The following is a 14350-nucleotide window of genomic DNA, read 5'->3' as shown; positions in this document are numbered from 1 at the left end:
ACTATCCGCCCGAGCAGTAAACAAGATCATAATGCGGAGAAAGATCTTATCCCATTAACTGTCATCTGCACATGCCATGCATCGCAATACCGACAGGCGGGTAACAGACGGGACTGTCGTCCTACTGTAGGTATGTACATAAATGCAAGGGGCTTTGGGTGACGGGCTAATGTTGACGGAAGGCGCAGAATCTGGGAGAGAGCATTGCAAATGGGTGGACAAGAGAAATATATTGATGGGCGACCGACCAAAAGAAGATAGACGACATCCGCAAAACGAGTGGTTAGGGAGTATATTGAAGCGGCTAATTGAGGACATGCGAAGGAGATAGTGGAACGAGGTGAACGGTAAAACAATAACATGAATGAAGGGAGTCATTCTATAAAGGAAAGGGTTATGAAGCGGAAGAGTGCTTGAGCACCAAAGAACTTTTCGTGAATGCCATTCGTCCCGCCCCAAGACAGACCACGCCCCGGTCTTTCCGTCCCCGAATGCAGACGGGCTGTGAGAGCTTCAGATAATCTTGAAAGGTGGAATCCCATCTAACTCGCGCTCCAATACAGGCGGTATCCCCCCCTCCTCGCGAGGCCTACTGTTGAGATAGAAACGTTTGCATAAGCTCACGGGCGTCCAGGAAATTCGCCAGTAGCCTAAGCGCCTATAGACAACCATACCTGAATCTGAATCGAAACCGCAAGATGTCAAGATAATGCCAACCAAGCTGCCACGCAAGTCACAACAAAGAGGCAACACTTCCAAATTGCCCAGCTGGGTCGACTGCATGATCGGACGATCAAGCATAATATTGACGTCGTAGAAGAGTTGCTCGCTGACATTGTCCGGGTCTGGAAAATAGCCCCGAATGTCGAAGGAATGGTCGGACTTTCCGAGCTCGAGGATCGGCTTCGTATCAAACCAATTGATGAATTTGCCTTGTATTGTGATACCCGTGAGTGCTTTCTGATCTGAGCTTGAGGCATTGCTCTCCAGAAACACCTCCGAAATGCATTCATCGCGGGAGGGGATGTATGGCAGGGCAGCATTGCCGGTTTGAACTGGAATAGATCCGAACTTTGCTAGGAATGCCCCAACCCCGATGGAATCGATCTCGAATTTCTCGGTGCAATCTGCCCAGGACCAGGAAGGAGAGCGCTCACTAAGATAACAAGCCATGTCATTGTCATCAGATGTGTGCCATTTGTGATGGCTACGTCTCTCCCACCATAGCTGACTGCAGTCAGACAGCCATACGCCGGCTACGTAGAATCTCGCTGGATCTAGGTTGAGATGCTGTCCAAGTCGGTTGGCGATCCCCTGCAATGCCGGTAACTTGTCATGTGGCTCGGTTAAATCCATGTTGCTGAAGGTGTTCAGAAGTCTCAACCACAACTTGGAAAACTTTGTGATCAACTCCGCTGTCAGTGCCGAGACCAAGATAGTAGGTTCTGCCAAGGCTTTCTTCACATAGACCTGATAGCGTGGATTGGGCACTGGAGAGCTCTCGATAGCCGTGCCAGCGTAACATTCCCAGACAAGCTGTGTGCTGCAGTGTAGGGTTCGAGTGGACAGTATTCTTTCTTGAAACGTCCATCCCCTTTTATAAAGGGGAAAGAAATCTACGAGAGACGGGTTGCGAAATTCCTCCAAGAGGACCCGGTTATCTCCAGATGGGTGGCTTAGCGCACAGTCGTAGACAGTCAGCGGATCACGATGAATCTGAAGACCATCTGCTTCTCCGCCCATGACTCCCGCAACATTGATAATGCCTCTCTCATATATGACGTTCATCAAAGCGGCCTGCTCCCTCCAGTCGGCTGAGTCATTCTGCACAATGCATAATGCGTTTATCCAGATATACTCAACGTTCAAGTAGCGAGCCACCGAGACCGCATCGCGGTAGATTGATGGCCAATCATCTGTCGGGATGGTCTGGTAGAACAGACGCTGATTCTCTCGCGATAACATGGTCTTCTTAACGTCAGCCGTCCATCGGTAGCTGAGAGTGACATAGTCGACATCCTTGTTCAACATATGGTCGATGAGCCGGCATGTATACGTCTGTTCGTGTGAAGGATCGATTTGAATGAGTCGTATAGACTTCGACTCTTGCGACCATGAACTGCTTGTTGATTGACGTGGTTTACATTGTGTGTGAGTTTGTTGACATATTTGCAGCCAATCCTTAGCTTGCTTCAGGGCAAAATGACTGATGTTGGAGTCAGGCAACGGGACGCTTCCGGCCCTGAAAGATGAGTTATCCCTCCCAAGCGCAGATATGGGCATAATAGCGAGATTTGTTTTTGAATCCACGCGACTGTCCAAAATTGCGTCGAGTGTGTATCCACGAGACTCCGAGTGGTGTAGGATCCCTTGGCGTACATCAAGTTCGACTTCGATGTCGCCCATTCGGGATGCCCAAAGCTTGATTTCTGTGTCGGCCGCGTAGTTAGAGCGGGAGAATACACATGATATTCTCGCACACGGATGACATCCGGCTGCAGCGGCAACCTCAAAGTCCCTCAAAGTACAGCGACGTAGCGTTTTACCAGATGATGTTCCTTTCTCGAAAGGCCATGGAGAGTGGCGAGGGAACATGGCCTGGCATGCAGCACATAGCTGGTGGAGTGATCGTGTAGATGCCGCATGCGAACTAGTGCTCTCACACGCGTCCATGTTAGCGAGAAAAGTGATGTTCGGTGGAAGATGGCCACGCGGATTGCGAACGGCACTTGGGCTCGACACAAGTAGGTGGGAAAGAGATGCAGATCTTGGCTTATGCCGTGCAGAGTTGTGAACAGACAGGAATTGTCAGCCTCACCAACGGATACTTGTCTCCAATCAGCCAACCTTGATGCGCCTGCACCAATCCCGGCCATGGTCAACCTGCCAATTGCACAGCCATACCTCCATTGCCATGCTGAGAAAGCCAGCCACACAGATACCGCCGCTATCGCTGACCGAGGTAGCACCCAAACTGAACTCACGATCCTCGGCAGGGACGTTCTCCATAATCTCAGCAAAGGTGTTGACATAGACAGCACCACCGAGCAGACCCTCCCAAAAGATAACAACAAAAACGATATAAACAGACGGGATAAAGTTGAACAGGGCGTGCAAAGTAAGAAGAACGAGGTTGGCGACTTGAAGCAAAGACGGCAGATACAGATGGTGGATGCGGATAAAAGGGGTCGATGAGCGCGAGATGAAAACACCGACTTGATATAGGAAACCGTAAAAGGGATAAAACGATCTGAACTCGGTAAAAGGCGATGAATCCAGCGGGAAGAGCAATGTCGGGGAGACGCCTTGGTTGATGGTGTATTCGGCAATGTAGACCAGCAAAAGCGGGAGCATGTACGGGAAGAAGAGCGACTTGGATCGTCGAATTTTCGCAGCAAGTGAATCATTCCGAGCATCTTCCGTGGGATGCGTTGAAAACGCCGTGGCGGCGACTGCAGGTCCGGGAGCAAGAAGGCCGGATGATGCTGTGCTCGTAGGGATATCGCCAAAGTTGTCCTCCGCCCCTTCTCTTTCTTCCTGGAAAGAGTCACGATCGGCAAGGGGTTCATAGGTCTTACGGGCACTCGCGCGCAGTGGCCCATGGGGGAGGATCATGAAGAAGCTGACAAGCATGATGATGGGCAGAAATGCAGAGGCGAGCAAGCTGGTCTTGACGCTGAAGCCGATCCAATCCGTCAGCATCACATACAAAAGGGACCCGATGAGACCTGCACCGCCGGTACCACTACCCCAAGCGGCCAGACTCATGTGACCATAGTAATGTGTGAGACCCAAAAAGCTCAGCTCGCCGCCACCACTGCTGATGCTAGACAAGACGACACCAATCAGCTTGACGGCCACCGATTGAGACGGCGGTGTGAAGGCGATAAGGAGCATGCCGGCGGAGGAGAGGGCGACGAAGACAAAAATGCGGGAGGCATAGGGTATGCGATGGATGAAGTAAGGAGCAACGAGCTTGGTCAGGAAGCTGGGCATAACATCGGCGAGGAGGACGACGCCCTTGGGGATGCCATTTCCGACAAGATCTTGGGCGGCCGAAAGGATGATGACATAAAGGACATTGTTGATGAGGCCTGGTGTGAGATGTTAGCACATTTCGTGAAGACCAGATGACAGAGAGTATAGACGCACCAAATAACCAGAATGCGACAAAGACAGCAGTGTCTACACTCTGAAGGAGATTCGAGAGACGAGCACGGTAAAGGGCCCACGACGACGAGGGTGCACCAGGCAAAGGGAACAACGCAGAGGAGAAGGAGGGTGATCTGTTCATTGTAGACTATCGCATGCTTCTCAAGGAGGTCAATGGAGGATAAGGATGCAATTGGAGAATTGGAGGAGGTTGTTGGAGGTTGGCGACAATGATGATGACGACGTGTGTTGGAGTCGGTGCTGTCTTGATACAGAGGAAAGGGATGCCTGCCAGCCAGCCATTTGTTGATTGCTTGCCTGCCGGAGAAAGTTACTTTAACAACCCTAACCCTCCTTATTAAACCCAAGATATTCTGGGAGCTACCAAAGCTGTCAGCAGTCGGCAAAGACTGACAACACCAAGCAGTTCATTTGAGAATTGACACAGACTTGAAATTGGCTCGTATGTGGCAACCCATGCCCATATTCAGTAGCAGCTTGATCAACAAGCTAGGACCACTTTTTCAGACAGCCAAATTTTCAGTATGATTCTGGCGATGCTCATCAACCCCAAAATCATAAGCTCACATCAATTGCCGGCGGCCAACTTCTCCAAACAGCTGGAGCTCCGTGGCAGGCAAACAGGCAAAGTGGAATTGGAGGCGAGGAAGATACCAAGACACTAGCGATTTGTGGCAGCGGACCGTGCAGGGTCCGGGATCGGTGGCAACGTCAAAGACGGCACAGTGGACGGGTCTAACGGGATGGCGGGGCAGACGTGCCGCAGTGGGCAATTGGAAACACGGCGGCCGGATCGAGAGAGAGACTGAAAAATCGGGTGAGTCAAAGGCGACATCGGGTTTTGCGGGGCGAACAGGCCGCGTTCTCGGTTGTCAAAGCCATCGGGCAATTGTGTGTGTGCACTGTCATCTTACTGGAGTCATCCACTGGAGTCTTCCACTCTGACAGGGCCACATTTCCTTGCCTTTTATCCATCCTTTGTTCCTTGTTAACCAACACTCTCTCCATTCCCTCTCCGGTTCCTGGATTGGTCTTTTTCTTGAAAGACTGCTTCTACGACTCCTCCTGCTTAGCATTGTGCAAAAGTCATTATCCCCATCCAGCTGCACTGCACTCATACACCACCGCTACACCATGGAGGGTATCAAGCAGACTTTTGCGCGCTGCAAGGCCCAGAACAGGGTATGTTTGACATATCACCACTGCAGTCTTTGTTCCGAAACGCCATGCTAACACACTTCTCCAACAGCCCGCGCTCGTCACCTATGTCACGGCCGGTTTCCCCCGGCCCGAGCAGACCCCCAATGTTCTCCTGGCCATGGAGAAGGGCGGCGCCGACGTGATCGAGCTCGGTGTCCCCTTTACCGACCCCATTGCCGATGGCCCAACCATCCAGACTGCCAACACTGTAAGAAGAAGCGCCGCATCATCACAATGGCGCGCAATGCCTCTCTGACACTCCTCGTTCCCTATAGATCGCTCTCCGGCATGGCGTCACTATCCACTCGACCCTGCAGATGGTCCGCGACGCTCGCCAGCGTGGCCTCAAGGCTCCCGTCCTTCTCATGGGCTACTACAACCCTCTTCTCAGCTACGGCGAGGAGCGTCTCCTCACCGACTGCAAGGAGGCCGGCGTCAACGGTTTCATCATTGTCGACTTGCCCCCTGAGGAGGCCGTCTCTTTCCGCCAGCTCTGCAGCCGCGGTGGTCTCTCTTACGTCCCTCTTATTGCGCCCGCCACTTCGAACGACCGTATGCGCGTTCTCTGCCAGCTCGCCGACTCCTTCATCTACGTCGTCTCCCGCCAGGGTGTCACCGGCGCTTCTGGCACTCTCAACGCCAACCTTCCCGAGCTCCTCGGCCGCGTCAAGAAGTACAGCGGCAACAAGCCCGCTGCTGTTGGTTTCGGTGTCAGCACCCATGAGCACTTCACTTCCGTCGGCGCCATTGCCGACGGTGTCGTTGTTGGTAGCATGATCATCGCCACTCTCCAGGAGGCCGCCGAGGGCGAGGAGCCCCAGGCTGTCCAGGAGTACTGCTCTTACCTCTGCGGCCGCAACTTTGACGAATCCGCTCACGAGCTCAGCATGGGCGACGCTCTTGAGGCCGCCAAGGAGCCCACGGGTACCGCCACTGTCGACAGCGTCATCACCGAGGCCGACATTAACTCTCAGCTCGCCGCTCTCCACAGCACCATTCCCAAGCGTTTCGGCGAGTTCGGTGGTCAGTACGTCCCTGAGGCGCTCATGGACTGTCTTTCCGAGCTTGAGAAGGGTTTCAATGTGATCCAGGATGATCCCACTTTCTGGGAAGAGTACCGCTCTTACTACCCCTGGATGGGTCGTCCGGGTCAGCTTCACAAGGCCGAGCGTCTCACCAAGTATGCTGGTGGTGCCAACATCTGGTTGAAGCGTGAAGATCTCAACCACACTGGTTCCCACAAGATCAACAACGCTCTCGGCCAGGTGCTTCTCGCGCGCAGACTCCACAAGACGAAGATTATCGCCGAGACCGGTGCCGGTCAGCACGGTGTCGCCACCGCTACCGTCTGCGCCAAGTTCGACTTGGAGTGCACCATCTTCATGGGTGCCGAGGATGTCCGTCGCCAGGCTCTCAACGTCTTCCGCATGAAGCTTCTCGGCGCCAAGGTCATCGCCGTCGAGGCCGGCAGCCGCACCCTCCGCGATGCCGTCAACGAGGCTCTCCGCCACTGGGTCATCAACCTTGCCGATACTCACTACATCATCGGCTCCGCTATTGGCCCTCACCCCTTCCCCACCATTGTGCGCACTTTCCAATCCATCATCGGTAACGAGACCAAGCAGCAGATGCTGGAGAAGCGCGGCAAGCTCCCCGATGCCGTCGTCGCCTGCGTTGGTGGTGGTAGCAATGCTGTCGGCATGTTCTACCCCTTCTCAAACGACCCCAGCGTCAAGCTCCTCGGTGTCGAGGCCGGTGGCGACGGTGTCGACACTCCCCGCCACAGTGCCACCCTCACTGCCGGTAGCAAGGGTGTCTTGCACGGTGTCCGTACCTACGTCCTGCAGAACCAGCACGGCCAGATCACGGACACCCATTCCATCTCTGCCGGTCTCGATTACCCCGGTGTCGGTCCCGAACTGTCCAACTGGAAGGATTCCCTGCGCGCCGAGTTCGTGGCTGCCACGGATTCTCAGGCCTTTGAGGGTTTCCGTCTGATGTCCCAGCTGGAGGGTATCATCCCTGCGCTCGAGACTTCTCACGGTATTTGGGGCGCTCTTGAGCTGGCCAAGACCATGAAGAAGGATGAGGATGTTGTCATCTGCTTGTCTGGTCGTGGTGATAAGGATGTCCAGAGCGTTGCTGATGAGCTTCCTATTATCGGACCTAAGATTGGCTGGACCTTGCGCTTTTAAGCGCACCGTGTTAGGTTGTGTTTTGGAAAACATGCACTAAAAGTTTGAAGCATCTGATGCTGCTATATAGCTTCGATTCGTCGCACCATTTAGACCACATGCTGTTCACCGGGTAAGACTGGTGGATGGATTATCAATAGATTCCCTGTTGCAGGTGCTTGATTGTGCTCATGAACTTGCTGTGACTTGTCAGTGACTGTAATTACATTCCATGTGAGGACTGGAGATGGCCGGGACATACCTTTCCTTAACCTTCTATTCCATTGTAGTCGACGAAAGTTATACCCTGGTATAATACCTAGCAATGCCCAAACGCCCATATCATATCTCATAGCTCATCATCCCGGTCATAACCCATAACATCCATCCTCCCCATCTCGATCATCGCCTCACACCCCTCCCAACCTCTCCAAATCCCTCCTAACAGCCTCCACTTCCCTCTCCATCTCGCCATAAACCCTCGCAATCTCCCTCATCACCTTTTCCTTATCCAAATCCCCTTCCACTTCCTCTTGTCCCTTCAAAACTACCCCATACCCCCTCAACAACCCCCTCCCCCTTTCCACCTCCTCCCTCAACCTCCTCTCCTCCCCCCGCAACCACGCCCCACATTCCACCAAAGCCCTCCTGACCTCAGGCGTATACACCTCCCTCCTAATCCCCAACAAAGCCAATTCACATTCCTTTTCAGCTTTTCGGGATAACAGCGCAGTCTCAGATGCCTTAAATTCGAGAGAGCGCGCTATAGGACCGTGTTTTGCTTCGAGGGTTTTGATGAGGCTGGATAGGGCGAGGGTGTATTTTGCGAGGAGGGTGGTGATATTCGAGGAGGTGGTGAGACGGGATTTTAGGAGGGTGGTGTGCAGGTTTGGTAAGGTGGAGGTTGTTAGGGTTGAGATTTTGTTTGGGAGGTGGGGGATGAGGCGGGATGTAGAGGATAGGTTGGGGGTGCCGGTGGTAGTGGTAGAAGGAGTTGAGTTGGTTATTGAGGGGTGGGCGAGGCGGATTATGTTGGTGAGTTCCGAAGCGCGGGCGTGGAGGGTTTGTGAAAGAAGAGGGCCGAGGTAGGGAAGTAGGGAAGGGAGTTGAGAAAGAGGAGGCGAGGTCAAGATTAGTGAGAGGGTCTCGGCGTCTAGTGGTTGTTCAGGAGATGAAGAGGAGAAGTCCAAAGCAAGAAAGGACGGCAAAAGAAGAAGAAGGTCGGTGAGTGGTTGTTTCAAGTTGGGCGGAACAGTAACTGGTGATTGTTGGCTAAGCCATGGTCTTTCGAAGCGGCGTTGAACTGGGAGACCACCTGATATCGAAGGTCTCTGGCCGGACTGGTAGGAGTCTCGTTCCGGAATGAGGATAGGCACGGGATCAGGACCGGTGGTTGAAAGCGCGTGGATGAGGAGGGTTTCTTCGGCAGCTTTAAGTCGGTGTTTATTGAGTTCCTGTTGGGGATGTTAGAGGCCGCTCTGAAGTAGTGTTGGAAATGGGATGAGATGAGAAATAATGACTTACATCAGTGACAGATTTGCGTTCCTGAGCCACTGAGTTTTGGGGAGGAAGCTTGGTTGAACCATCTCCATTGAGGAGCAGCTCTGTTAGACCCTTGTAGAGGTTGGCGAACTGGGGATTGTTTTCGAGGACGGAGTTGTCAATTGGTGGGAGCATGGTTCGTTACTTTGCTAAATCGTAGGCGACTTGGCTCCCTCTTCGGTCTCTTGAGATCATCTGTGGTGCTTAAAGGTTTCTTCAGCGTTGTTTCGTGAAAGGAACCGCGTCGTGTCCCATCAAGGTACCTCCTCCATCTCCAACCATCACAACTGATAAGCTCCGATAAGCTTTCAACGACAAGGGATCAGTCGGGAGCTGCCCCGCGAAAGCAGCTGATCGGTCCCATCTCTCTACGCAGTAAGAGCTCACTTCTCCACTTTATTTGCATCCGCTGGTCACAAAATGCACAACACCGCAAGAAGACAAAAGACAAGCAAGCAATTGGAGCACGGACCCGGCTTGGCAAAACAAATTCGTCCCGTGTGCCGGATCCGATTGTCAAGCTGCCGCCTGCCAGAGAGACCCGACCCGGACCCCGTCACGCCGCTGAGTCCCGCCCAGGCCGCACCCACCCAGAGCTGGACCTCCAATCCCGAATCTCGAACCCTTGACTGTGTCCGAGACATTCCCACTCCCGGCGACGCGGACTCGACTACGACGACGACCGACAGCGACGAATAACCGCCCGCTCGTCCAAAATCCATTAATTGCGCCGCCGTCGCATTTTCTCTTCCTTCTCGGTCCCGGCGCATCACCCTCGGCCTACGACATCGGCCACTCCGTCGTTGCGCAACAACTAAGATACCCATCGCGCAATCACATCACACCACCAAAAATGTCATCCTCCCTCATCCGCCCGTGCCTCCGGGCGGCCGCCCCCTCAACTTTCGGCACCGGCCTCCGCGCCCTCTCAACCACTGCCTCGCAGTCCTACCACCAACCCCGCGTCCCCTCCTCCTCGATCCCGATTCCCAACGTCTCCGGCCGCGTCCCTCTCGACCCGCGCGTCGTCCCGTCCCACGTAGCCGAAAACTTCCCCAAGATCGAGATCCCCTCGTACCCGTACGGTCCTCGGCGCGTCTACCACCAATCCAACACGGGTCTTTACGGTTCCGCGCTGATCCGCTTCGGCAACAACGTGTCCAAGCGCAACGAGATCAAGACGCGGCGCAAGTGGCGGCCCAACGTGCAGCAGAAGCGTCTCTGGTCGAAATCGCTGGGCGTGTTCGTGCGCACGCGCGTCACCACTAGGGTGCTCCGCACGATTGACAAAGTCGGTGGTTTGGACGAGTACCTCCTCGGCCACAAGGCCGCGCGCGTCAAGGAGCTTGGGCCGTGGGGATGGATGCTCAGGTGGAGGATCATGCAGACGCCTGCGGTGAGGGAGCGGTTTGCGAAGGAGAGGGAGATGCTTGGATTGCCAGCCACTAAGGAGGGCGAGAAGAGTCTGGAGGAGCAGCTGAGGGAGTTTAAGCTTGCGGGGTTTGCGTTCGAGGAGGGTAAGGAGCCAAAGACCAAGGGGGAACTGCAGGGGCAGGCGGATAGGATTATTAACGACGAGAAGGCCGAGTTGGAGATTGGCCAGGAGGAGGATCTGTTTGTGAAGGAGGAGCCGAAGCCGAAGATTGCGGCTTAGATCGGAGAGACGGTTCTGAAGAGGGTGTGAATACCGTTGAAGTGTGAAGGATGACGGCTGTACCATATCTTTTGTCTGTATAAAAATGGGATTTAGAGGTTGAAGACAAGTATTGTAGACCGCTGGACCGGTAATATCGATGAACTGTCCTGTATGATTCTTGATCTGTCTGTCTCACCGAAGGCTGTCTTATGTTCATACAGGTCTACGAGCCGTCATGGGCCTTTAAGCTAGGCCTTTCTGCTCAACGTAAGAAAGAACTCGCGACCTACACTGGCAGTGTCCAAAGTGCTGCAAATCAAAAGCAAAATCATATCATGGCGAAATAGTCCAAATCATATCAAGGGAATCGCTCCGTAGATTTCTGATTCGTCATGTACCATTAATCATCATACAAGCTACGTAAAAAGCCAAAACCGCCATCCCCTTTTTGTGTATCATTCAAAAGAGAGAAAAAAGAAACCATCATGAAAGTCCCGCCACAGCCAACCAACTCCAAACTGCCTTTTACAAACTTTTTTTTCACAAGTCTAAATCTTTTGTCGTTTAACACATCTAACCCTTGACCTTGAAGATGGCCTCAGCAAGACGGCCGACGTTCTCGCTGGTGATGCCAGCAACGGAGATACGGCCATCCTTGGTGGCATACACGCTGTGCTCCTTGGCCAGCTGATCCATCTGCTCGGGGGTCAGGCCGGTGTAGGCGAACATGCCGATCTGGCTGGTGATGTGGCTCCAGTCATGCTTGCTGCCGAGCTTCTCGAGGTTCTCCTTGAGGAGGGCGCGCATCTTGATGATGCGGTCGGCCATCTCCTTGACCTCGGCGAGCCACTGCTCGTAGAGCTCGGGGGTGTTGAGGATCTCGGCGGCGATGCGGGCGCCGTGAATGGGGGGGTTGGAGTAGAGAGGGCGGACGAGGATCTTGACCTGGGAGTCGACACGCTTCTTCTCGTCGGCGTCGGCGCACACGACGGAGAAAGCACCGATACGCTCGCCGTAGAGACCCATGTTCTTGGCGAAGGACTGGGCAAGGCAGATGTTGTGGCCCTGCTCGACAAAGTAGCGGACGGCGAAGGCATCCTTGTGGATGTCGCCGGAAGCGAAACCCTGGTAGGCCATGTCGAAGAAGGAGTAGTGGCCCTTGTCCTTGACGACAGCCTCAATCTCCTTCCACTGCTCGGGAGTGGGGTCGACACCAGTGGGGTTGTGGGCGCAGGCGTGGAAGAGGAAGATGGAGTTGTTGGGGGCGGCCTTGAGGTCGCGGATCAGACCCTCGAAGTCGAGGCCGATGGTGTTCTTGTCGTAGTAGGCATACTGGGCGACCTCGAGACCGGAGTCACGGAAGACGGCGCCGTGGTTGGCCCACGAGGGGGTGGGGATGTAGATCTTCTTGGCTCCGGGGAAGAAGCGGGCGAGGAAGGCACCGCCGATGCGGAGGGCACCGGTACCCGAGATGGACTGGGTGATGACGAGACGGTCAAGGGCGGAACTGTCCTTGCCATAGGCGAGAACGGCGGCGGCCTTTGTGAACTCGGGAACACCGGTAATGCCGGCGTACTCCTTGTTCAGGCGGGAGTGGATGACCTTGTCCTCGGCCTTGCGAACGGACGGGAGGACATAAGGCTTGCCCTGGTCATCGCGGTAGGCACCGACACCTGTCCGAATCCGTTAGTTAGCTGTTGTTGAAGCTACACTAGTGTGGTTTTATTATATCATGGCGGCAGATCGTGGTGGAGTCGCGTAGGATGCCAAGCCAGGGACCTTTGTCGGCGACAGGTGATTGTGTGTGAGGGGCAAATATAGCATGTGCTCGGGGTGTTGACATACCGAGGTTGATCTTCTTGTCGAAGGAGTCGGCCTTGAAAGCTTCCGTGATACCTGGACAGGATGTTAGCTTTGTGGTTTTGCGCAACTCGAAGTGTTAATGTCGCATTACGTACCGAGAATGGCCTGTCAGACGTGACGGAAGAGCGCGGGGTTAGTAACACCGAAGACAGACACAGCGCGAAGACGGATATAACTCGAGCTTTTGAAGCTATTGTGACTTGGTATCTGAGGAGGAATGACATACATCCTGTTGTGCGCATGGTGGTTAGCATACATCCATTCTCCATTGCGCAATGCGCCAGACCCTAAAGACATGACATGACATGACAAAACTTACAGGAGGACCTTGAGGGACGTTAGCCCAGAACGAGGCGGCGCGGACAGCAACCAAGTTGCGGCCGGAAGAAGCGAAAGCGCTTCTGACAGCGGCTCTGCGCGTAACAAGTCTGACCGAGGAAAGCATCGTGGCGGGCGATTTCTGTCGACAGAGGAAGGATCGTTAGGAGAGGACAGACAGTCGGTGGTGGTGGTGGTGGTGGAGGGAAGGAGAGGACAGGAGGAGAAAAGAGAGGAAAGGACCGACTCAAAGATCAAGAAGGGGACACAGCTTCTTTAGATCGGACTCGGTGTCGAACTCGTCGGATGATTCACACAGGACGAATTGGGTTTGGAACGAGAAGGACAGGCCAATCTCGATGATGTTTAGCTCCGGCGACGTTACAGCATCCCCCACTGTGACCACTGTCCAGTCGCCAAGTCCAGGGCCCAATGGCCCCAGTGGCCTCTCAATCCGCTCAATTGGCGCCACATGTGGAGCTTGATATTCGGGCGGGCTGGCCCAGGCGTGTCAATGTGTGTGCAATGGAAGTGTGGTAGATGCGTGGCAGGGCGTCGACTTCCTATCTTCGGGCGCTGTCGGATTGACACCTGCGGTGAGAAATGGCTGGGCTAGGGCCTGTGCAAAATCTTTCCTCGACCCCCCTCACAGCACCCCTCGGCAGACCCCTCACCGGCAACGAACAACTGATCAGCTCACATTGAAACTCCAAGCTTCCCCTCACCACACCAAGCCATCAAGCTGTTCTCATCAACGGCATCTCGGAATCATTATCCGTCCCGATCTCGCCCGACCTCCAAGCCAACACCCAGCCATCTCAATGTAACGAAGCGTCATCTTGGGATTGAATGATGGAAATTGATTGAGGCTTGGTGGTGATGGGATTGAATCGCCATGGACGAGGCTGAATGCGATGAACGGCGGTCTATGACTCGTGGCTGAGCTCCGATTGTCGGCATCGCTGTTGATCTTCCTAGCTTCGAGATGAGCTACGCACGGCGATGGTACCCGGATTTGCCATTGCACTCGATCTTATATGATGGAACGGACCGACGATTTTCCCTGGCTTCTGGGAACGACCTGATTCTTATGATTGCGGCACCTGTTACTCGGGACAGGCAATGGATGATGAAGTAATAAGAGCTCGATGATATTCCCGGCGAGCTTTACCGGTCGGACTTCTCCAACTGCACACTGCTGTCAACGGACTCGTCTCTTCATCGGCGAGCTCGAATACCACCTCGGACTCACCTTGCCGAGCATCTACACAAGTCAGAGTCGTACGGTTAAATCTATGCACTATATCTCCTACTTCAACGTTCGTAGCTGACCTACAGGGAGCAATATGGCTTTCATGTCAAGTGCATGACAGCCTTCGGACTTCCGTTGTGGGAAAACGGACTTCATCAATAACAAATACACAGAAGTCTGTGAGCTTTGAAG

The 14350-nt window shown here is 54.1% G+C and overlaps 6 protein-coding genes across 6 annotated transcripts; 2 read left to right on the top strand and 4 right to left on the bottom strand.

Annotated features, from left to right (window-relative positions):
• Nucleotides 1-2: 2 nt before the first annotated feature.
• On the bottom strand, nucleotides 3-2734 carry SMAC4_08137 (uncharacterized protein). Its single transcript, XM_003344156.2, has one exon. The coding sequence runs from the start codon at nucleotides 2671-2673 to the stop codon at nucleotides 514-516; it is 2160 nt and encodes a 719-aa protein (XP_003344204.2). The 5' UTR covers nucleotides 2674-2734; the 3' UTR covers nucleotides 3-513.
• Nucleotides 2735-2753: 19 nt separating this feature from the next.
• SMAC4_08138 (uncharacterized protein) lies at nucleotides 2754-4294 on the bottom strand (the record flags this gene model as incomplete). Its single annotated transcript, XM_003344157.2, has 2 exons — nucleotides 2754-4094; nucleotides 4153-4294. The coding sequence occupies 2 exons, from the start codon at nucleotides 4292-4294 to the stop codon at nucleotides 2839-2841; spliced, it is 1398 nt and encodes a 465-aa protein (XP_003344205.2). The 3' UTR covers nucleotides 2754-2838.
• A 384-nt stretch (nucleotides 4295-4678) lies between these two features.
• SMAC4_08139 (uncharacterized protein) lies at nucleotides 4679-7725 on the top strand. The gene is made up of 3 exons (XM_003344158.3): nucleotides 4679-5355; nucleotides 5423-5581; nucleotides 5649-7725. Exons 1-3 carry the CDS (start codon nucleotides 5308-5310, stop codon nucleotides 7566-7568), a joined length of 2127 nt encoding a protein of 708 aa, XP_003344206.2. The 5' UTR covers nucleotides 4679-5307; the 3' UTR covers nucleotides 7569-7725.
• A 232-nt stretch (nucleotides 7726-7957) lies between these two features.
• On the bottom strand, nucleotides 7958-9389 carry SMAC4_08140 (uncharacterized protein; the record flags this gene model as incomplete). The annotated part of the gene is made up of 2 exons (XM_003344159.2): nucleotides 9072-9389; nucleotides 7958-9001 (listed from the first exon to the last, which is right to left on the bottom strand). The coding sequence occupies exons 1-2, from the start codon at nucleotides 9222-9224 to the stop codon at nucleotides 7958-7960; spliced, it is 1197 nt and encodes a 398-aa protein (XP_003344207.2). The 5' UTR covers nucleotides 9225-9389.
• Nucleotides 9390-9634: 245 nt separating this feature from the next.
• On the top strand, nucleotides 9635-10832 carry SMAC4_08141 (mitochondrial 54S ribosomal protein bL28m). The gene has a single exon (XM_003344160.2). It carries the CDS (start codon nucleotides 9943-9945, stop codon nucleotides 10741-10743), a length of 801 nt encoding a protein of 266 aa, XP_003344208.1. The 5' UTR covers nucleotides 9635-9942; the 3' UTR covers nucleotides 10744-10832.
• A 466-nt stretch (nucleotides 10833-11298) lies between these two features.
• SMAC4_08142 (uncharacterized protein) lies at nucleotides 11299-13033 on the bottom strand (the record flags this gene model as incomplete). Its single annotated transcript, XM_066090753.1, has 3 exons — nucleotides 12708-13033; nucleotides 12571-12621; nucleotides 11299-12398 (listed from the first exon to the last, which is right to left on the bottom strand). Exons 1-3 carry the CDS (start codon nucleotides 12883-12885, stop codon nucleotides 11299-11301), a joined length of 1329 nt encoding a protein of 442 aa, XP_065947295.1. The 5' UTR covers nucleotides 12886-13033.
• Between the last annotated feature and the right edge of the window lie 1317 nt (nucleotides 13034-14350).

The sequence above is a fragment of the Sordaria macrospora genome, chromosome 5, assembly GCF_033870435.1.
Source record: "Sordaria macrospora chromosome 5, complete sequence".
NCBI classification, from domain to species: Eukaryota; Fungi; Ascomycota; class Sordariomycetes; order Sordariales; family Sordariaceae; genus Sordaria; species Sordaria macrospora.
This window is presented reverse-complemented; position numbering and strand designations above follow the sequence as displayed.